Source organism: Rhea americana, unplaced genomic scaffold, assembly GCF_003343005.1.
Source record: "Rhea americana isolate MKP2758 unplaced genomic scaffold, rheAme1 scaffold_225, whole genome shotgun sequence".
In the NCBI taxonomy this organism is placed as follows: Eukaryota; Metazoa; Chordata; class Aves; order Rheiformes; family Rheidae; genus Rhea; species Rhea americana.
In genome coordinates, this window is record NW_028186341.1 from 1413896 (window position 1) to 1438441 (window position 24546).

General features: G+C 40.0%; 1 protein-coding gene across 4 annotated transcripts in view; it reads right to left on the reverse strand.

The window, feature by feature from the left end:
- KIF13B (kinesin family member 13B) overlaps positions 1 to 24546 on the reverse strand; it is a 125858-nt gene that overhangs the window by 66174 nt on the left and 35138 nt on the right. For all 4 annotated transcript variants that reach the window (XM_085305663.1, XM_085305662.1, XM_085305661.1 and 1 more), the window contains exons 3-7: positions 6081 to 6093; positions 3942 to 4002; positions 2539 to 2631; positions 1694 to 1874; positions 1238 to 1325 (exon numbers count right to left, since the gene is read on the reverse strand). In XM_085305663.1, the coding sequence (XP_085161789.1) occupies positions 1238 to 1325; positions 1694 to 1874; positions 2539 to 2631; positions 3942 to 4002; positions 6081 to 6093 (436 nt within the window). The remainder of the gene's footprint in view (positions 1 to 1237; positions 1326 to 1693; positions 1875 to 2538; positions 2632 to 3941; positions 4003 to 6080; positions 6094 to 24546) is intronic.

The window sequence follows — 24546 nt, forward strand, 5'->3', positions numbered from 1 at the left end:
GAAATTAAACAATGTTGTCACACGCACATTTATCCACTACCTCTACCTGGATATCAAATTATCAGCAAAAAGTTATGTAACTAGCTGCACAAAAAGACACTTTAAAGTAAAGAAAAAAATAAAAGCAATGAAACAGCAATTCATGTTTGAAACACTCCAACACTGTAGCCTCAGTTGGCAAACACACATTCTTGAAAGCCCCAATACTGACATCAGGCTCAAAGTTTTATAAATAAAAGCTAAACAGAACCACTGTAGAACAGGTCATTCTGTTCCTGTTACAAATAAGAACTTGTAAAGTCCTCTGAATCCAGGCATGTTAAATTAGGGCAATGAGAAATATGCAGCTCCCATGCTTCAGTGTTTTATAACAAACGTGTAAAACAGTTAAAACCTTAGAGCCTTGGGTTTAACTTTCATTTACCCAGCTTTAGAAGGATGATGCTAAAGAAAACCAAAAGCAATCACACAAAAGAACACTACAGACCACTTTGACTCCTTACTCTGAATTATGCAAAGCTGCTGGGCAACATGTAAAAGACACGCATGCAATGTGGTTTTTATTAACAGAAACCAGGAGAGGGAGGTCCATGAGTAAGTGGTGGGACTGCAGTAGGAAGGGTTACAAAACTACTGTTTTGTACGTTTTGCTTAGCGTGACAGAACATTTAATGGTTGCTCCCACAGTGCATCAATTGCTTCCTAAAAATTAGCGTGCTCTTAGAATGCATACATGTATACTTGCTATACAACCAACCAGAAGCCTTCTCAACAAACACTTTTCATGCAACGTTCTCAAGCATTTGCCTTATAACGAACTATTAGTTTATACTTCCAAGGTGCCTGTGCTACATGTAAGTGAATTACTGGGCCATAACATGTCACCCAAGGAGTGACAAGATGTGGTACTGAAGCCCATCTCTTCTCTATCGTGGTTCTGTATTTAATCACTGAACACTGTTTCTCAGCAATATAGTTTAAACTTAGCTTAATGCTGTGAGGAAAGCTGCTTCACTAAATAGCTTAACTTTTTTCAGAATTATTACGTACAACAGGATGACTATATGCATCTGTTCTTCACCTTTCTCCAGTAAAACTAACACAACAATCCTACAGATGTCCTACAGGTTACTGCTACAGTGAACTGGGAATAGGTTAATAGATCTGTCCTTACATAAAGGATGGTTCCCAAGTGTTTAGGATGTCCACACAAGCCTTTCATAAAATTGATCCTTACCTTGTAGCTAGCAACAGCTAGTTTGGATAGGCCATCTACATAAGGACCATAAACACTGTGTTCTCTAACTTTTAATGACTGACGGCTTCTGGATGGAAAAAAAAAAGTTATTTATAAGCACGCAACTGATTTAAGATGGCAACATTTACAGTGAATCATATTTCTCACTGACATGTCAAACACGATGGTCTTACAGATAGCATATAAAGCACAGAGCAAGGACTATAATGAAAATAACCAAAAAAGCCTTATGTCTATACACATAAAATGCTGATACTAACATTTTACTTTCAGTTTTACTACTTTATTTAAGTTAAAAGGACACTGGAGATCAGAAGGAAGAGAAAGTTATCCTACCACAACGGTGAAGAGAGTGTCTATTAAGATAAATTAGTACATGGGAAAGAAGAGTATATTCCAGCATATTACAGTGCTGTTTAYATATACATTGCTTACCCTTTTGGGTCAAGAAGATCTCTGACTTTCTCATTGTATATCTCCATGTAGGACACTTCCACTTTGAAACTCTGCTCTTCATTTTCCTCTTTCTGTGCTCTTTCAAAAAGTCCACTGCAAAGTCTAGGGATTAATCCAGGCTGGTCAGCAGTACCCATCATTGTGTAAGATTTTCCAGATCCTGTAAAATTGAATCTATAATAAGTGTACATGCAACAAATTTTCTTTGCTGTGTGGAACATGGAAAGGAAATGGAGAGAAGAGATTCTAAAAAAATCAAGTTTGCATTTTGGGAAAAGGTATTTGTACAGGTTTTCTATTTTAAAGAAAATAAGACATCATTTAGCTAAAAACAGTCTAGTTAATAAAACGAAACAGTAAGATGAGAAAGTCGGTTCAAACTGACTGAAAATACTTTTTCAGATAGATACAGTCTTTCTGTACATGACAGTCCAGTAACACCCACATTTTATTATGCACCACACTGAGAAAAACCAGTTGCACAAGCATTTTTGCTTATTACATCTAAAATGATGATTAAAGATTATTCTAATTGCAGAGGCAGAAGATATTAATGATGTACTAAACTCAAGGACAGTCACGATCATCCAAAAGATGATAATCTAAAGGCATGGAAAATCAGGGTAGTCAGCAAAAGACAAGTTCCTCATGCTGTTCACCTCAGTCACATATCTAGCATCATGAAGGAGAAAAATATTTCTTATCTACATCGCAAGGCATTTCTTCTCAAAGGATACCACAACATCCATGAACAAGTGATTCCAGTCAGATCATAACATCTTTTGCATCAACAACGTTTTTGCTGATATCCTGCAGAGACTTACCTGTTTGCCCATAGGCAAAGATGCAAGCGTTATAGCCTTCAAAGGCATTCTGAAGAATATTCTCTCCAAGGCACTTGAAAACAACATCTTGACCTAAAAAATGAAACACAAAAACTAATGTTGAAAGAAAGCGTCAGATTTCTTTCTTCCTTGATTTGAGTTCTTCCCTGATCATGTAAAAGCAAACAGTTAATGTTTTCCTGCTGTTCTTGACTAAATAATGCATTTGGCATCCAGTATTCATTCCTTCAACTGGAGCAAGGCCATTGGCCGGCAGATGCTCTCCAGATTCACACTACTATAAAAATCAGAATCTGTGATTATTGCACATATATCTATATGTGCTTGCAACAATATCCTAACAATGTTCTTACTCAGAAGCTTCATCAGTGGAGGATCTACTACCAAGTACAGAATTTCATCCATAAGTGAAAGGTAGCACCTCAAAATACATTCCATACTTTAACAACTGCCATTTGATTTTAATTTAGGACAATTAGTAGAGCACTAGATATTTTACAGTAAGTAAAAGGAATTAAATTATGCCATGAAAAGACTTTTGCAAAGAAGGACTCAAAACTGCATGGGATGTATTACAGCATAAGGCATATACACTAGCAAACTATATGGTGTATGACTTCTTTTTTTTTTTTGAAAACGTCTATGTTTTCTCAAATGCCTTATTAAATTACTATTCATTTAATTATCTGATACATTAAATAAAGTCTGTAAATATGTGCATCTTTTAGCATGTATTTTATTTATCAACAGAAACAAGCATAACTGAATCCTAATTTCAAAAGCTAAATGAAAAAAGGGGAAAGGGGAAAGACCACAAAATGTTAAGTGCAAATATATATTAACCACAGCTATTTGCCAAAACACGTCTATAATGCTTAGAAAACTCTACTCATTAAATAGGTTACACATTCACCTGTACACATATATTAACATATCCCTATATTAAAGAACATTTTACTGCCACTCCAGTTTTTCAGTTCTAAGATGACGTCAAACTCCAGTTAGCACTGGGAAACATAATGGTGAAAGTGTATTTAGCAAGGTTTCTCAAATCCTGAAAAGAAATGAATCTGATGCTTTTAAAACTATGTATTTGGAAACAGTATGTTAGATAGAGATGTGAATATGAGTAAGTCATGATTTTGATGGATTCCTCAATTTTCTGCATTGCAGATGGATAGCAATGCCTACAGCCATCCTGATCATCACTTTCAGAGATGAAAAGTAGGAATGATTTAAGATTTTTTTTTTTTTTGACAACAGCCAGTCGCACAGGGAAAAGGTGTTCCATGCCATATGGTCTGTGCCCTTTAGCAAATATGTATTATAATTAGATTAGTCGTACGTGGAGACAGCAAGCATACAACTACAGTAAATATTACCTGCAAATTTTTCTTTGACAGATTCATCCATAGACCAAAAGCAGTGATCATACGCAAACACCTGTAGGAAAACCACCAGGAGAGCACCTTATAAGAGCTATTGCCAAATCAAACATGTTACCGCTGTTCTGACAGTGCTGTTTCACACTCGCTAATCTCCTGTTCCTTGGGGCCACCCCAAACTTACAGCACGCATCCCCACAGCGGTCTATTTACTTTCCATGAGTTTGAAGCCTAAACAAGCTCTTCACCTTTCTAAATTCAAAGTTGCACCTTGTATTTATTTTTGACTTTCTACTGCATGAATGCAGTACTACGCTCTCCCAAAGTTCCCGGCGTGCCAACTGACTGGATGTCACAGAGCTCGCCGTAACCCTGCAAACCCATCCTTACAATCCATTTTTCACAAGGATTTCTATTTGGCAAACTGCCAGATGTCCCTCGGCTGTTTCTACCGTTTCCCCATACCTCTTGGATGCATAAATTAAAAACATGCCTTGGGGTAGGAACCTCTTTCTGCACAAGAGCAGTACGTACTTCTACACTGCTGGCAAACAGAAGCTGCAGCCACCGCCAAAGACTAGCGGTTGTAATGACCAATATACAGCAAACGAGTTCCACCATTAGAATAGTAGTTCTGTAGCCTTTCTAAAAAGAAACATTTTCAATTTTGTGGTAAATCCATTTAAAGTGGATGCGCCTTTTTCATCATAAAAGTGTGCCTTACACAAGACTGTGTGCACTACAGGATCTTAGGCTGCGCAAATAGATTTTCCTAGAACAACTCCTCTGAATACCTATTTTCAAGAAAAAAAGAAAGAAAAAGGTAGTATCTAATCTACATTCACATGAGCAAAGTATACTCTGTAGGATTGAGGAAAAGGGCAGAGCCATGTGTTGTCCTTTGGCTGTTTTCTTCTCATCTAGGATTAATTAAGGCTGCTCTTTCCTCTTCAGCTGATGTTTACATTACTTTAGATCAAGCGGGCAGAGTAAATGTACCATAGCAGCATCTCACATTTACCTTCTGGACCCCCATTCCATTATTTTAGAAGATCTCATTTTACCGATTAACATATTTTTATGTTCAGTTTTAGTAAATCTGTTGTGTGGATACACTAAACTCATTGCTAATGAAGCAAGATCTGCACAGGTAGCCAAACCTAACAGTTTTTAATCAGTAAAGCTGATAGGAAAAAAATCTGTAGCATCAAATCTATTGTTTTAATGGTATCAAAAATGGGAGTATCCTAAAAAAAAAAAAAAAAAAGAGAGAGAGAGAAAATAAAGACTGAGTCTGTAGCGAATTACTTCAGTTACATCATTTTCTAATAGATCATATAGATCATATAATGGATCTGAATTATGATTTCAGGACTCAGAGAGCAATAATGTAAATCTTCACCAATCACTTATACTTGCTTATATTTGTACTCTACTGCTTTCATTTATATGAAATACGTCGGAAGATTATGCAGGAATTGAAAATCCATATAACCAGCACATCCAAACTTGCTATCTACATTTTATTAAAACGCTTAAACTAGCAACATCCTTCAAATTTAAACAACTCATCTTCACAAAAATCCAGTGCATTTTGCCTATACTACATTAATATGTCTAAGCATCAAGAGATAAAAGAGGTTATTTTACATGCTCTGATTGAGGAAACAACAGCTTGTTTGTTTAAAATTAAGCTATTGTGGTTCTCTGAATTATTATATGATTATACCATTCCCAGCTTTCAGAGTGTTTAATAAAACATCATTAGCTATATGACCACATCAGTAAAGTTGAATTTTAATAGGCTAGGACAGTCATAGGATCGTAAGCTGTAACAACAAATGAGTTTGCACAAATACCAGAAAAAGCTTTAAAACCCCACAAATAACAAGTACTCTTCCAGTCACAGTCTGTAATGCTGAGTATGTATGTTCTCATTTGTTCCTGTGACTCATTTTTTGGCAAGGGCTATATAGTGCTCTTCCGCAGCAYGGAGATGCCTCAAGTTTCTTACACAACAGCTGATTGACTACAGAACTGTTTTTCAAAATGCTTCTAATATTTGGATAACCCACGACTGAATTAGCGATACAACAATTTTCACCCGCTGATTTAAAGTGCAATAAAAGCTCTTACCTTTGGTTGGGTCCTGCAGGCATCAGCAGCAGAACAAATGGGAAAAGATGGGATATAGGGTTAGAAACAGAAAAACAAAGACATCTAGCTTCAGTGAATTTAGCTGAATTACCTCATCATTAATAACTCCTCACTGGAATGCTGCATTTGAAAGTTCATTTCTTTCCTCAGACCTCCCTTTGTTTACAGAGTCCAAATCATTTTTATAAACCAAAGCTTACTCTTTTCAAAAAGTAACACCTGAAATATTTAAAAGCTGATTTTAAATTGAAAGTCACTGACTTTCTGCCTCCATCTCCTCCTCATTCTCTCCTAAGTTTTTTCTTGTGACACTTCTCTTTCCAGTTTTGTAGGTGTCATTGACTCTTAAAAATGAAATACCCAATCAATATAAAAATACCCAGAAATATTTGTGCAGGAACTTCAGGGGAGTTATTCAAGAGGACGTTTCAGAGTTCAGCCCTTGAACTTGCCCCGCTCAGTTCCCCCAAGTTTCTGGGGAATCAGAACAAACATTTGTTTTCTTAAAAGAATGAGTGGAGAAAAGCAATTCCTTTAATTTATTACATGCATAATTTAAAAGTTTTCTACACAGCTCAGTAAGTACTAGAGTGACCTTTAAAGCAATAGCACAGCAATAGTCAACACGCCACTGACTTAGGAACTGGCACCAGCGCATGCAGCTTCCTCACATACAGAAGCCTGGAGAAGCAGAGAAAACATAACTACAAGAAATTGATATTCTCTTTATCCTGGACCTTACAAACAACATCAGTAAGCCCTTGACAAAAGCAAAGTCTTGTGATACGCATCACTGATTTCTTTTGACAGAGCAGGGGAAGGAAACAGGAGTAAAAGACTATACTCTCACAGCTCTTACTGCTCACTTGGGTTGAGAAGTGAATTTAAGATCACAATTCCTTTGCATTATCTCTCAAAAGATATTATTTAAGAATCAGGTCCATCACCTCTGTTTTCTCAGGCTCAAATCTAGCACCAATATCTGTTTGCAATGGCAGCAGCTTTGGTTAGCAGCAGAGTCGGCGTGATCCTCTGGGCGGTATGATGCCAAGGCTACCTCGAGACAGCCGTAAATAYGGGGTCATCTGAGCATGCAGCAACAGCATTTTCCCCACAGCGTCCGGCAAAGGCCGAATAAAAGCTCTCCCCAAGATTTCTGGTAGCATGTGTAGTATGGGCTCTCGAGAGTCTCTGTCGTTTTTAGGTGGGTCGTAGACAGGGAGGTGGAACGAGGGAACTGCCCCCACCAGGGCTTTCATCCGGATACAGAAGACATTGGAASGCCAGGAGATTCACTTGCTGTAACGTATTTGAAGACGCAAGAGCATTTTGTTGGCAGTTGATCTTTCAGGCCCTCAACAGGGCACATATTATTCACTTGGATTAAAGCAGCAATAAGGATATAATCTCAAAAGTCATATTGTATGTGCAATTTTAAGAGGAGGGATTACACTGGGCTATGTAAATCATTAAGCTTAGTTTAGGCTAAWCATCTAAGTACCTCATTTTCTAAAAAAAAGCACATAGACATGATACCACGTCTTCCTTGCAGCCTCACTTCATCCGAATAGGCATGAAGATGATCTACGTGTAAGGAAAAGGGTGTACAGCATTCTGGATGCGGTGCAGCTATCTAGAGCTGTAGCTTGTTCTGTGTCTGACAAATGTTTCCCTATGGGAAAAATCCTGACTGCGGGCCACGTCACGCAGCGCTGGGCTGTGCGTGCGCGCCCGCTCCCCTGTGGCTGCGCACTGGGAGAGCTGGGTTTTCCAACCCGATCTGAAATCCCATGGGAAAAGAACGGGGAAGAGGCTGGCGGCGCCCACGGCAGCCTGYGTCGCCAAGCCCGCTCTCTAGGAGGACTCAGCGGAGACGAGGCGTCGTGCCCCAGTACAGCACCCGGCTACAGCCCATCCAAGGGGTGATGAGAAGGTAAACAACAAGCAAAGTCATCGCTTACCAGTGTGGAAGTAGCTCCTACACAAACATCTTGTACCCAAGCAAACATAAAGGCTGTTTTGAGAGAGACTGAAGGTGAACAGCGCTGAGGAATCATTTCTTTCCAGGCTAGCTCTTACACTGTAAGGATCTTGACCAACATGCGTTTACTTTCACATAAAGGAGCCAGTGGTTTCACGGACCTCAAGCACAACTTATGCACTGGATAAAAACAGATTAGTTCCCAGGTGGGACCAGCAGGCTATGCCCAACACCACTATTAGCTTCTTTTTTWAAAAAAAGGAGTCAAGTAAAGCATCTCCAATAACCATATCATGTATTCAAGCATGAACACTACTCTGTTCAGCTACAGCTATTAGTGCTATTTTAACAGTATCTTAAATCAGTTTTGACTTTGGCTTTCCATGTTTGAAGGAAAGGGAAGGTATAGCGACCTTAAGTATCTTGGAGTTTTTGCAGATCTGGTGGGGTAGGCAGAGCAAACGTACAGAGATGAAACTTTCCTGAGAAGAGGCAAGGATAGCTCAGCCCTCATCTGTTCTGGCTGGCTGACCCAACGGCTTAGAGAGAGCAGCCAGCTGGCAAATCAGCACATGCTCTAAATCAGTCACAGCACATCTTGCTTCTTGCTTAAATCAGAAAGCCAAACGGGCAGATGGGAGGAGAAAGGTGGGAGAAAGCAAGTCAGAAAGCAGGGAAAGGGGGTCCAGAGGCTGCAGCACATGACCTGAYGGGAACCAGGCAGCATTTTTTTTTTCTCCTGCAAAAAGAGCATTTCCTAAGCCTGTAGTGACTGCAACAACATTCAACATACAAACTTCACTGCTAATGCTAAGTGCTACAAGGTTACCTTGGATTTACAGAATTAAAACACAACAGTTTACTGTTTTCAGAAGCTTCTGGAAGAGTAAAATGCAGTAAGAATGTGAAGGTTAAAAGGAGAGCGGGAACAATTCCAACTGCTATGAATCAGAGAAGTCCCAGTAAATCCCCCAAAATTTTTATTGCTTTCCACTTTCAACCTTCCATAACCACTGAAAAAAATCAGCATATCAGATTCTTAGATAATTAATGCTATTTTATGCCTGTTGACAGGAACTGCTCAGCAAGAATAGCAGAAAGTAGCCAAACGCTACTAGGAAAAAATACTAATGGGGAAAAACTATTTGGAGCTTAAGAACAGAAAGGGGTYAGGGTCTCCCCATGACCACTCTAAGACCAAACCTTTAACTAGGCTTATAAGGACCCACCACGACGACCTGGTTAGTTCACCTTAAATCATCTATTCGCATACAATTTTTTATTTAAAAGAAAAGTTGGCATCGCGTATGACAGCAATTTAGCCTTTGGACACAGGAATGATTTCTCTTTATAGCAAGTTTATTCATTTTAAAGTTTGCATGGATGCATTCCAAACCATTTTGTTTTTGAGATGTCTTAATATCATGTAAAGGGTTCATATATCCCCATTCATAGACCTCATTACAATACTTATGCCCATATTGCCCTCTCCATACTTCGAAGCAGTACAACAGAGTAGGGTTATACTTCAGTACTCTCCGAACTCTCCCAATAAACACCCAGGAGCAAAGATGCTTTCTGGATTGATGACCAGAAGCTTCAACRGATCCGAAGAACATACCTCACTTACGTGGTCCAAAACCTGCAAGCAATGTCTTCTGAGCCATTTTGATCATTAATTTGAAAATGTGGCAGATAGAAGCAGTATTATATAAATATATATATATATATAAGGTTCTCCATGGACTGAAGGGGTACTTTTAGGAAAATTCACCATTCATATTTCTGCGTTTGACCTGCAGGCACATCTCAGAGGGTAAATACTGAGCCTCGATGGAGCTGAGTACTAAAAGGACACGTGCATTGCTCTCAGCTTTAGATCTGTGCTTGTAACAGGAGGCAGGATTTAATGAACCGCTGCTTTGCAATCTTTTATTCTGGGATAACAGTTTATTACTTTCAAGTTTCACCACAAAGAAGTAAAGACATCTCCATACTGTACTTACAAGACCTTCCTCGCATTTAGAAGCTGATAAGGTGTTCAAGAATTATTGAAAAGCTCTAGCATCAGCAAGTGTCAAGGCAGACAATTTCAGGTATGCCAGATAAGGATGCAGCTACAACAAATATTAAGAAGATCTTGCATTTGTTTGAAGTTTGGAAGACTGGTCACCTTTCTGAAGCAGATCCTTTCACTAGCAGCATTTCTTTTCTGTTCCGAGTAAGGGTTGAAGGGAGTCCAAAAAGTACGTATCACAGTTTGAAGAGCAAGAAGATAGTTAAAAAGTACATTCAATCTTAGAGGTTCACTGCTTAAATTTGTAATAGCCCTATGCACCAGTACAAGCTGGGGGCTGACCTKCTGGAGAGCAGCTCTGCAGAGAAAGACCTGGGAGTTCTGGTGGATGACAAGGTGACCATGAGACAGCAATGTGCCCTTGTGGCCAGGAAGGCCAATGGTCTCCTGGGGTGCATTGGGAAGAGTGTTGCCAGCAGGTGGAGGGAGGTGATCCTGCCCCTCTACTCAGCCCTGGGGAGGCCTCGTCTCGAGTGCTGTGTCCAGTTCTGGGCTCCCCAGGACAAGAGAGACATGGAGCTACTGGAGAGAGTCCAGCGTAGGGCTACGAAGATGATCCGAGGGCTGGAGCACCTGCCCTGTGAGGAACGGCTGCGAGCGCTGGGCCTCTTCAGCCTGGGGAAGAGCAGACTGAGGGGGGATCTGATCAGTGTGTACAAGTACCTGAAGGGAGGGTGTCAAGGGGACGGGGACAAACTCTTTTCAGTCGCCCTGTGTGACAGGACAAGAGGCAATGGGCAGAAATTGAAGCACAGGAAGTTCCGCCTGACCGTGAGGGGGAATTTCTTCCCTGTGAGAGTGACGGAGCACTGGAGCAGGTTGCCCAGAGAGGTGGTGGAGTCTCCTTCTCTGGAGCTGTTCAAGGCCTGCCTGGATGCAACCCTGTCTAATATGTTCTAGGTAACCCTGCTGAGCAGGGAGGTTGGACTAGATGATCTCCGGAGGTCCCTTCCAACCTTAGTGATTCTGTGATTTTGTGAAATTTCAGCTGCAGAATTTCTTTCCTGGCATAAAGAAAAGGTAGCTAATGGTGAAATAAATCTAGATAATAAATTGAATTATCTGATTACTGTAGACATAACTGAAGGATAGCACTATGACAACTGATAAGAAACAGCAGAATTCATTGTTATTTCAAGTTGTTTCCTCGCTGCATATCAGATGAATACAACTTACAGCATGCTTTGCTGCAGCTAGATGTACAAGGAGAGGAAACGTCTATTAAATCAAGTTTTGATCACTTCAGGCTTCTTTATCCAACAACACTAAAGAATTCATTTTCCTGGCATATTTTAGAAGATAAAGTGCTTCAGGTTGTTAGGTTTAACAGTTTATAAATACAACTTCCTCATTTTTTGCATGTAAACCAAGATACAGTGGTATCAAAATGCTAAATCCCACCAGACAGCTCCAACTTCTGGACAATGTCCTCCATTTAATTAATATTCTTATGGAGTTCTGCTTTTACTCTCATTTCAACACTGATCTTTTGAGGGAGAAAACTGTGTTGCCTAAACTAGGCAAAAAGTTTTTTGGAAGCTGAAATATTCTCTTTAAAGCAAAATCCCCAAATCTGTCAAAGGAAATGTGAAAGAGCAGACACAGTTCAAAGCCTGAACTTGTGTAGCTAAAAGAAACAAAAGTAATCACTGTTACTTAGAAAATTCCTTCATAGCTGCAAGGCATTCCAAGCATAGTTGGTGGTTACTTAGTTTCTACTGACAGAACTAATTTTTGCTGGCTCACTCAAAAAAAAAAAAAAAAAAAAAAAAAAAAAAAAAATCCCAGAAAAACAAGAACTCAGGCAAAACAGCAGCACTGTGGGTTTTTTCTAGTCGAAGCTAAATTTTCTGTATTGTTAGTCTCGGTACAATAATCTGCTTAGTCCTGACCACATCTGAGTTGGACGGGTTCGCCATGAAGCTTATGTTATGACACGGGGATTACAACTCCATCCTTTTGTTTGTAAACACTTAGATGGTGGTGTACTATTGTGCTCTGAAGAATGGCTGGTGAAGGTCCAATACCCGAACTTTCAATTACTATTGTGAATTTCAATATTTTTAATAAAGCCTGATGTAGCTAACATACTTTAAAACCATGGAGTAAGGGGAAGCTCCTTAAAATTTGGCAACCTAGTAACTCCCCGGTTCTCCATATGGGAACGCTAAGGTCCCTAGGTCTGGGATCTGGCAGAGGACCGATTCTGCCGCTAGGACAATTGCACAACTTGCTTTAGCGAAGGGCGATCTCCAGCCAGCTGGGGCACAGAGCCGACGAGCTCCCAAAGAGGTAGACAGCACAGTCCAGGGCTCCTGCGGGTCCGGTGCCTCCCATCTGTCTTGGAAGGAAAATCTCTGCCCATGGTAGTATAGCAAGTGAGACAGTTGTGCAGTAAAACCTTCCTGATGTGTACACAAGTATTCTAAAGACACTTTCAGTATTATTTAGAGTAAGGGGTTGGGGGGAACAGCCTGCATTTTCACAAAGTATCTTTTTCAGTGGTATAACAGAGCCTACACAAACAGGGTTCTTCTAGTATAAGTATGTCCTTAGAATTACTTCATAATAGTTATAAGCAGTTAAGAAAAAAAAAACCCAAGCAGAGTAGGCCTCAAAACTGAGGACCGTACACAAGAATGAGATGAGAGAACAGCTACCAGTCTGAAATTTRTTTTTGTTTTGGAGCGGGTTTTTTTGAGCAAGCTGACAGTCCATCTTGCTTAGAAACAAGTGGTTCAACTTAACTTAGGCCGAGGTAAGCTATAACTCAAAAAGCACTGTGAGCCATACTCCTACAGTTTTCTGCCTAGAAAAATAGGTTTTGACTTTAGATGTGTGTGTGCATCTATGTTAGTGGTACCAGGGCAGAGTACCTACCTGCCTGTTTGGGAAAAGATCTTTCAAAATAACTTTTTCTGTGCCAGTTCTCAGTCAGCTGGAGTTGTCTAGAGCAACRTTTGGGGAAGATTTGTCTCAACTCTCCTCACTTCAAAATTATCTTGAGGCCTGCTGCAATTCATTGTTGCAAGCTGTTTTTTCTTACAGACTCAGCAGCAGAATAAAAGTTGAGTGCGTGCCAAACTGATGCCTGTACCTCCTYCGCTGATAGATGGAAACTGCATCAGACACCCTTCCCAGACCCCCTTGCTCCTCAGTTCCCTTCTGCATGATTTGAGAACTGTCAACACTCCCTCACATCAGGAGAGGGGAAAAAAATCTTGCCTACATCCACAGAAATGTCTAAGGGACTCTACTGGCAGCTAGAAGAAGAAAACAAAAGTGAGCGAGAGAAACACTTTAGAAGCACCCAGCAACCTGAATCAAAATCTTTAATCTATGATATATTTTGAGAGCTCTTTCAGTTCCATCAAGCCCAGTTCCCTGTCCTTTAGTAGACTAGCCCAGCTRTACAAACTTATTCATAATCTTATAAGAGCCTCTCCCTTAAACTAGTTTGGGTGCAGCTGTCTTCCTTGAAAACAGGAATACATTGTCCAAAATCATTTTGGAAAAAAATTGATTGATTCCACACACTCAGCTACCTTTCTACACATGCACGTACACCGAATGCATGCACATAATAGCACTGGACAAAAAAAAAAAAAATCTACTTCAGCACCTTTCTGCTCCAAACAAGGAAGAGGGGGGAAAAAAAGAAAAATAAAGAAAGAGCAGTCCATGATAAAGAGCAAGAGCCATTCACATGCATGAATGTATGAAAAGAGTTTGCTGCCACACCAGCCCCAAGCTTCTGSAGTAACTCCCCAAGCTCTTCATCCTCCTATTAAGCAAGTATTCACTGCAAATTACAGAAATTACTCTAAGGACTCTTCAATCCTGAGAAAAAGATTCATCTCGGGCATTAGACAATTTTGGCAATGTTTTCTATTTTTTTAAACATATACTAACTCCTTCTGAATGCAGCGCTTACAAGAGGTGCCTACCCTAAGCTTAAGTGCATTTGAGTACTTGCCAATTCTGAATCTGCTCTCTTCCCACTGAATTACTTAGGCCATGAATAGCTCTGTGTTACAATACCTGCCATTATACACTTTCTGCTGTAAAGTTCACACCCCAAAAGCACTTGCAATCCTTCCTCTCATGGGACTGTTCATGCACTTCATATTACAAAGTTGCAAAAACTGGAACTGAAGAAACACCTTCCAGSTCAGTGTAAGTATTAGGTAAGTTATACTCTACCTCCTTCACCTTTTCTGGTTCCACAAATTTGCATTCCTGCCTGCAAGTCAAGAGTAACGTCCTCTCTTTAGAAAGGGCAGTGCCTATTTCAGGAGATGCATGGACTCAGTTCTCCAACTTAAGAAGTGCTCTAGCCACTAAACAACAGGATAACTTTCRAAACAGCTGCAGTTCAAAAAGAAAATCCTTGTGGCCACACTTTGCAAAGAACTCAATCTTAATGGTGTGTTTAGTGTATTTACAGACCTGGGAATTTCACTGCAAATAGATTGTTGAGTTAGTGTCTGCATCTCAATGCAGTTTCAGCATCAGTAGGTGTTCAGCTGGTTCAAGACGGCAGTCCTGGGCACCAACACAGCGCAGGACTTCACACCTCTGAGCTGTTTTACCTGCCTCTTGAACTGAGCAGCTGCTAAGCAAAGGGCTTTTTTGAATGGCAAATCTACTTACAGCCTGCTTTAGATCTAACTCCAAATTAGGGACTCGAGCAGTATTTAAAACTACACATGCACTGGAAACCACAAACRAAGCCAATCTAGTTACAGGCAGGGGATAGTGATAAAAGCTGGAGGCAAGAAAGGCTGGTCATTAGCACAGTAGTTTTGTCTTGCCTCCATGGGTCAGCAACTGTCTGCATTTCCTTACTTCAGCACATATGTGTTTCACAATCACCGTGATAAGCATGAGATGGTCGCACAAGTTCTAAATCCTCTCTCTCAAATCTGCTGTTGACATCCAAGGAGCYGAGGAAGCATAAGAGCCTACAGCACAATGCACCCGAACCATCTCAAATTAAAAATGAACCTGAGAACAGGAGCCTGTCGAGACACTGACATCTCAAAAGCAGCACTTCCAAAAATCTTGATGTACATTAAAAGCCCCAAACACTGGGCTACAGTAGAATTAATGTGTAATATTCCCYCCGCCAAATATCACACTATCTTTCATTCCTCCCAAGAGCAGGAATTATGCATCTCCSCTATCAGTTCTTTGAATACTGTCTGTATTCCTCCAACCTATTCTAGGGAACTGATARCAATATGAAGATAAGAGAGCAAGCAGCAATCAACATCCGCTCTGACATCTGCTATGTGCTGAATGTCACCAGAAATTTGAAGTATTTAGTATATGCCATGCTACTTTATGCAAACTCAACCAAATAGTTCTCAGGCAGGTAATGACACATTTGCAAGATTATAGTTCAGCCACAAAAGATCTAAAGAAGTTATTGCTTTCCTCACCTACCCTTATCCCCACTATAGAAGCAGGAGTTATTTTTTATTGTCATTTCTCCAAACCAAGAGTTCTTAGGATTGGAATCTTCTTAGTAAAGTATCATGCCTGGGACTGCTCTTCGGGGCAAAATTTTTGTGCCAATCCTTTCTTCTGCCTGTCCTAGAACAGAAACCTTCAGCTTCAGTCTGTTACTCAACTCAGCTGTTCTTTTTCCAGCGCAAGGATGGCAGATCTTTGGAGAGAATAAACCATAATTGACTGCTGAAAAGCAAGGACAAAATATACTATATTATGAAAATTACAGACAAGCCTTCACCATGACAGTTCAGTTCCCATGTSCCATATATGTCTTCCTAACGGCTTTGGACCGCTGAACAGATGACATAGCGCTTTAAGTATATATTTAAAGAAGCTTGCTTAAACCTTTCATTGCATCAAAGTGTATAGATCTGCATGAAGAGCTTGGTTGGAAGATAAAAGCCCATTTTAGGGGTAGACAGGAAAGACAGACACCACATAAAGGCTACAGGGTGAAGGTTTGTGGCTAAGCAATGCACACAGTACAGCCCAAGAACAGCTGAATGTACAGCTGTGATTCTAGTGGAGCCTGAAGGTGCTTGTCAGCAGAGACCACTTAAATAAGTGGCCAGCTACAAGACTAAAGCTTTGCTTGCATAGTCAGCATTTCAATTTCCTTCTCTTTGCAAAATATCCATTTCTTGAGTGTTTGAGGGGGAAAAGCCCCAACTACTTTTGGGCAAATAAGTGCCACTGATTCGCTGTAGCCTTCTCCCATGCTGTTAATTTCTTAAATTCAACTTCCGTCTGCAGGGAGAATTTAGACATCTGCCTTGTCTATTCTTCTCCCTCCCACCTCAGCTAATCACTGTGGTCATTTTGAAGCCTAAGAAACATTTTGTGACCCATTCTTGATTCAAACTGCAACTATTTCAAAGCACTGCAGTTCTCTCATATCCATTGTGTTCTACTGAAAGCTCTCATTTGSGGAAATCAGATAATCTTAAAGTATTCAATGAGGAAAGTCATTTTGAATAATCTTTTATTCTCTACTTCTCGTTCTAAAGATCTTTATTTATTCTTGTATACAAAAATTCTTTCATTAAACACTTGCACCAACACCCATCACCTCCAAAAACAAACCCAGCAGTTGCCTGAGGGCTTGTATGTAACAGTTTAATTTATTCAYGAGGAGGGGATATCAGTAATATGTGTTAGTAGAGATGCATGGCTAATGGTACCAATTGCAAAAGCTACAATACGGCCAGCATAAAGACATCTGGCCACAAATTAATTCCAAAGTTAGCTAGCTGAAAGAGTCACCCTAATGGGGTTGGTTGGTAAAGCTATACACAGTTTGGCTGACAAATCTTTCTTCCAGAGACTATAGCCAGCAGCACTGCAATAAACAATCAAGGATTAAGTTATCATTTCACAGCTTTGGCAAGAGAATTCAGATATTTAGCAAGGTGGAACATGCAACGCATAACATCAGTTTTACCCCAAACCCAAACCAACTGTGTCAGACTCAACCCCACCAGCTGCTTTCCTGCCCATCCATCTCCTGGGCTCTGGACTCCTGCCCACAATTCCTTCACTCGCACCAGCTCTCACGTTGTCCCATCGCAGAGCAAAGAACCGTTAGCAAGGAGGATGCAACTCCTGCCCTACGGCAGGATGGTAGGACGCTGTTCCTAGTACCTCACTAGGCATCTAAAAAGTGCAAACGTCAGTGTGCCGTTCTAACACCAACTTATACCATATGCACTAAGTAATACCAGAATAAGGGATGCGAGGCTTTCAGATGCGGGATGAGAAGTTACGTGACAACTTCCCTGCAGCTTTTCAGCAGACTTGGCTAAGTTTCCTAAAAGGAATCCAGGCCATGCCAGCAGCTCAGGCAGTAAACCTTTGCACAGCAGTTTCGAAGCACTTACAGGCCAAGGTCAGAGGCACTGCTGAATGCGCACCAGCTGCCGACCAGACTTCCTCTGCCCTCGCTCTTCGCACTAAGTACCTCTGAGAGCTTCTCACCAGTAATGCCATCAATTCGCTTCCTGCACTGCTCTTAACCACAGAACCGCTTATCTCCCCAGCATGCCTTTCCCTTTTGATATTCCTTTCAACGACTCTCCCTCAAAAAAAAACAAAAACAACAAAAAAAACCCTTAATCCCTCCTCCCTAAACTTCAGACCCTTTCACAGTCTTAGATCTTGTTTCCAGAGCAAAAGATATTCACGACTGTAGATACTTGCAAAAGTAAACCAATCCCACTTACTACCAATCATCTGAGTCCTCACGATGATAGGAAGCTGAATGGCAGGCACTGCAGGCCATGGAAAAATTCATTAGATGCTGAAGTGTCCTATGCTGCAAGGATGGAGCTATGAGGCTATTTAAGTACTTATCCCCCCACTGTTTGTTACCTACACAATGTGAAGCACCTTGAAACGGACTTGGCAAAATAGCACGCAGAGGAGGGAGCCACAGAGAGCTGGCTAACGAGAAATGCTGCAGTACAGGTTTTGTACGAGTCTTAACATAACCACCGTGCATAAATACAGAGCCGAACTGCAGCACAGATCCTACCTTAGTGGTGGATCCAAAGCTCAGAAGCTTTCCCTGCATTAAGGCATCTAGGTTGTCACTTCTAGACAAGGACAACAGTTGTTTGGCTCTTCTGGAAACCTGGCCAGGAGAAAACATAATCTGACTTTACGTGAAATCCTCCTTTATAAAGCAATCAGTCACCTAGAAACTATAGGACTTGTATGCTGGTTCCCACTGCCAGGAACAATTAATAAAATGCATACTCAGGCACCACACAAAATGTAGAAAAAGCTGAGGTCTCATCACTGATGATGAGGGTCATTTTACAGGCTATCATAGCCCTGTAAAATATTAATTTGTTAAAACTGTACCACCATTTTAGAAGAGAGGTGGAATTTGCTCTTGAAATAGCTTGTAGCCTGCTGGTACAGAGGTGGATTTCACCTTCCTAAAACCTACAGAGTAAAAATTTTTATAAACACTACCAGTTATTTCTGCCAAGTAGGGTATTAAGCTTTGTAATTAAAGAAGGAAAAAACCTCCAACAACCCAGAAAAACAGAAAATCAGATTTCCTTGTTGTAGTCCGATGAAATCTCTTGCTTATGCTTCTTAATTCTTCATTTAAGCATGCAACTTTTAAAGGTAATTCTATCATTACTAAAAGTTCGCAGTTAAAAAAACGCTGTGTAATTTCTTTACAAAGTGAATGCAGATACAGCATATATTCACTGTGTGGATTCTGCTACATTCCTGACACACTACTCTGCAAAAAGTTGAAATTCTAGAAGTTTAAAACCCCACAGCAGGGTAAAGTACGAAGTGAACTCCAACCTAAAATTTGAACTAATGTTCACCTCCAAACACTGTGTTCTTTTGCTCCACAGTAGCCGCTAGCAGCACTCAGCTGGTTTCACTTAAAACTTCTCTCTTCCTTTTCCAACCATTTATTTGGGAGACAACGTGTGGTTTGTGGCACATGGAAAAGTTTTTAATATATTGTGGGCTTAGTGATTATCTCTGTGATAGCATGGAAGTTTCCGTTTCACATTCACAGTTGAACAGTCATTTGTTTTCCTAAAAAAATACATGAAAGTATTATAAAAATAAACACAAATAAATACTGACAAATAACCTTGTCAGCTCCTGATACCAATTTTGCATTGCAAAGAAGATATTTTAAACCCACATGTATAGGCTAACACAACTAGTCCCTGGTATTCGTAAACAATAACAAGAAGTAAGGCTTAATCCATGCTAAAAAGGAGCCAGATGATGGTTTCTGCCAAATTCTAACTTTGAACTTCCAGCCTCCCTGCTGGTTGTGTTTTCTGACTTCAATTTCTTGCTTTTAGATGCAGCTTGTTGCCTGTTCCACTGTGACTCATACGGGATAGTATATGCAATGTTATATTCTAGAAGCATGATTTAGCACTGTATGCAGCAGTGTGCCTACAGACAGTAATAAAGGCAGATGTTTTTGTATGCATTCTGGGGAACCACTTTTAATTATTTTAAAAATACACATCACTGAGAAAAGCATTATTTTTGCTAATGCTAAGCCAGATTTACAGATTACAAACGTACTGAAGGATACCTGTAATTAATTCTGAAATACAAAAAGCAGATATGGATATCGACATTGAGGATTAGGAAGGTATTAGGATTCTAGTTGATGAAGGGAACCTACTTTCTCTCAAACGGTTTGAAGTAACTCCCCTTCTACTCTCAAGTACTTTTTTTCCTTTAAATCAAAAAGACATCAAGCTATTTTGAGACACTGAAAGCCAAATGCTGAATTTTCCAATTAGTCCGAAATTAAGGAATATACCTAATGCTTAACACACAACACTTTTTATGGACTCAGAGATGATAAAGCAAGAACCATTTATCAAAATATATTCTTATTCTAAAAATGTCCTCGTCGGAGTCCATGCTTAATTCCATGCTTACTGGATCATCCACACAAATTCACAAAACAGCTCCCATGTCACACTGAAAACTACCCCCTCTGGCAACTCAACACAAAATTGGAAAGTTAGCTGCTCTCTTTCCAGTTTGGATCATTCCCAGTTAAAATGTTTTGCAATACAAAACAATCAGTTTGATGCAGGAAACTGAGAAGATTACGTCCCTTCCCAGTGAAGCAAGGGATGACATTTAAGCTTCAATACTACATGGCGCAAGCAGCAAAACTCATTAAATTAGCAGCAGCTGCAATTCACTGCAGTCAGAACAAGCACGTTGGTCAAACGCAGCTATCTTAACTTCTGCCTAAACATTTGCTTGACCATAGCTCACCGAAACACTGCAGATGTATCAAGTCAGCTGCTTGCTGCTTCCTTACAAAAGGAAAAACCCACAGCTCCAACCTGCTTGAGAAAATATTACCTTTACACTTTATCCCCTGGTTTGGTGGGAGTTAGAAGTGGAAACAGGAAAGAGGCCTCTCTGTTGTGAAAGGAAGAAAGGTCACTGCATGAAAATACATTAATAGTCCTGTCAAAAGCAAAACTTAKCATATTTGAATATTAGCCTTTCCAAAAAAATTGCATTTTACTCTCCCATCACTAGAAAACACCCTAAATTCACAAAAGCAACTACTGAGAGGAAGAAAAGAAAGTTACTATTGATCAGTTTACAATCAAATTTGCTCTATACGACTAGGTACATCAGCTAGTATGTATTTAAAGAGACAAACTGAAAATCTGCAGCACAAAGACAGACATGTAACTAATATTTCCCCATAAAATGTATAAGGGGGGAAAAAAGAATCAACAATAATGGCTGCCAAAATTATCCTTGAGAGCTGCCACATTCTCCATTTCATCGGTAAGTACGGAATGAACCCTGGAGGACAGAACTGAGATCAGGGAGGCATGCAGATATCATGACTAGATCACTTTAAACAGTGATTTATGCTTTCATTTCTCAAATTCCCCACCTTTGCTAGCAACAGGATCATTCTAGCACTGGTGCAGTGAGAAACAAGTATCTTAGCCATTATATTATTCAAAAAGTGTTTTTCAACCCCTTTTCCTCCTCACTTAAGAGAATGCTAAAATTTTTCTAAAGGACATGTCCCAGAATAACAAATTTAAGTTTACAGACAGCAGACCATGTTTTCCTCCTTCTGCTGACCTTCTAGAAACCGTGCATGACAGTCATGACCACCTCTCACAACCGAAAACGGAGGCTGAAAACAACTTACTCGGATCAGCTCTGACAGAGCTGCACAACCCTTCACCACACCGGTCTATCCTCCTCCTGCTGCCCCCAGAAAACACGCAAAAAAAGTGTTAGCATACAGGTAGGCCAAGACCTAGTAGCTTGCTTTGATAAAACCACTTAACACATGTCAAATTAATATCAGATGTTCAGATAAAAGCTTATGGGCATCATAAGAACTAAATATAACAGATGACAAAGTAAGGGAAATTCATATATAGATCACATGAGTAAGTTCCTCTGTATCAGACTTTGGCATACTGGCTTGTTCCCCGCCACTGTACGATTTCACTTTGATCATAGGCTGGATTTTAACATTTGAGGCTACGGTGTTAGTTAACCAGCAGTATTTCTTGAAAGCACTTTTAAATATGAGGCTCTAACCCACCAAGTTCTCACCCACGCAAACACACTTGTTTTCAATAGAGGAAAAATAATTCTCATGGGAGTAGTGCATCGCTACTGCACACATGCTTAGCATATACAAAAATAACAGCATTACAGAACCTTAGCAGAGAAGTCACTGAGGCGAGACCCTCACTAATGTTCTTGAAAAGGTGTTTAAATCAAGAACTTTAAAATAACACCAGAATTGGAAAAAAAAAATATGGACTATAGACTAAATATCAAGCAGAACACAGAAGTTAAAAATCAAAATTCATAAGCAACAATATCCTAGAAGTTATTCATTGCTCTATCATCTATCTCCATCTTTCTGTGATCTTATATGCATGTTTGCCATACCCTGCAGAATGAGAGATGCTGCATTTCTAGAACTTTTTTCAGTGAACAACTGAATAAAATGAACTTTGCTTAGCGATTGTCTAATTATTTGACAGCATTTAAAGAAGAAATAAACTGAAAAAATTTCTACATGGCTTCACATGCCTTCCACACCACACCACTCATTTGCACCATTATGCACATTCTACCTACCTCCAAATGTCAGGAAAATTCACCTGTGCACACAGAACACACTCAAAGTATTCACATATACACAACAGAAGGACGACAGCTTTTAGCTAAGTCAATTTTGTGCCCTAATCTCTTTGACAGTGTTCCTTTAAACTCATTACTGCTCTGCCACCAGCCTAACAAAATGCACAAGATGTCAAATCACCATAATTAGGCTACTCTGGCTTATAAAATCGCCAAGTGTTCATTCAGGCAGCTGATTAAACGAGTCTGCCCAAGCATGAACACAAACAGAGAAAAGATGTTGAATACTCAATTTTGTCATCTGATGCCACAACAACAGGACAAAGCAATAATAATTAAAAAATACCCTCTATGGGTACCGCAGGAACAGTTATCACTGTTAGAACAGCCTATGCTCACAGAATCCATGATTTCACAACGAGCTTCCATAAAAATAAAATCACTCAGAAACTTAAGGTGTCATTTTAGGCACAGGATGAAGAAAGGATGTTTAAAGATGACTAGATGCCACTACTAAGTCGTCAGGCCCTACTTCTTTTGCATAAGTACAAACGCTAGTTTCCTAGTATGAGTTACATAGCTGCTTAAAGTGGAGGTTGCTGTCCTAATTCCTCGTTTGCAGGTCTGCACCACAGACACATCACTGCTGCTAAAACAAGTGCAGAAYGAGCAAAGAGCATTTGTCCTCTTTGGCAACCTGTGCTCGCTCTAGATACCGTGCTATCGGAGCAGTGGGGAGACAGAAAACGCTGCTGTTACTGCACAGGTTACAGCAACCAGGAAACCACCCTCCAGTGAACCAAGTACCTCACACAGGTACTGCAGTTTTAAACCAAAGGTGGTGGCGAGAAGCATCCATGTGGTTCTTCACCCTCCTCCCAAAAAAGGCAACTCACAAATTGGCATTTACGCAAGACTGGAGCATTATGAAGCAGCGCAGCTTCTTCACCTTCTTGGCTGATAGGCCTGTCTGGACAGACAGTACCATACAGCATCAGGTAGGACCATGATACCAAAAGCGAGTCTTTCAAAACTCTAAAAACTCAGAGTAGGGCAGAATTCAAACAGAGACTTTTCCTGCACAGGAGAGCTGCAGAATACACCGTTTGTGTTTAGCTGAAAAGACCCTCCCTTACTTGTGATCCCCCTCCTTACACATCTATTTTTTCCCCTGGACTTTGATTTTCCCATTAGCAATTTAATGACTGAATGCTCCCAGAGGAAAAGCTGGGTTGTACAGTTCCAAACATGCAAGTTTCCATTTATTGTTTCACAGAATGAGAGGAAAAATATAGCCTCTCCAAGCATAACACAGTGTTTCAAACATTAAATTTGCCTTTCAGAGTTGAAAGGAAAAGAAATCTGGTTAAAACATGACTTGCAAAAAGAAAGGAAGAGAAAATATGTTACAGGCATAAAGCCATATTGTAAGGGATTACTTGAAAGGCTGCCAACCCTGCAGTTCCTCACAGCTCCTTTGTAAGAAATACACATTACAAATTTGAGGAATGCCTAATTTGACTTTTGGCTGCCATATACTTTCAAGTACAATTGTGGTACCAAAAGAGACCCCCTTAAAAAAAAAAAAAAAAAAAAAAAAAAAAGGCTCTTTTCTGAGATTGCTGAAGATGCCAGCATGTTCCGATGCTCCGTTCAGAAGTCAGGCAGTTGACTTAGCCTGCCTAAAATCACTAAACAGACCCAATAGCAATTGGCATCAAAAATCAGATCTCTTAACATCTTCACCAAGCCAAAGGGTACTCTTCTTAAGTTCAGCTGTCACATATAAATTTTCTCCGATAACTTAGGAGCATTTTAAAGAAAGATTAAATAATGGAACCTGTCAAATAAAATATAATCCTTCATAGGACAAGTTCATTGGAAAGAAAACTATGAACAACTACACACTAACCATTACTGTATTTCATGCACACAAAACCTAAGGGATCTTTGTTAAAAATAATCCTGCTTGGTGGAATTAATTAGCTTAGAGACCATATTTATTAATTAGCAATAGACAATGAAGTAGGATGCGTCTTTCCAGCCCAGTAAATTCCCGCATTTGTTGTTTAACACTAAGTTTTTAAAAATATCAGCCTTTCAAAACCAGTTGGGTTCATGTTTTTTTAACATGACACTGAAGACAACCCGAAACCAGAATTTGAAGTTAAAATCTTAATTGCTAAGCATGTTAGCTCACTTGCTTAGAGCST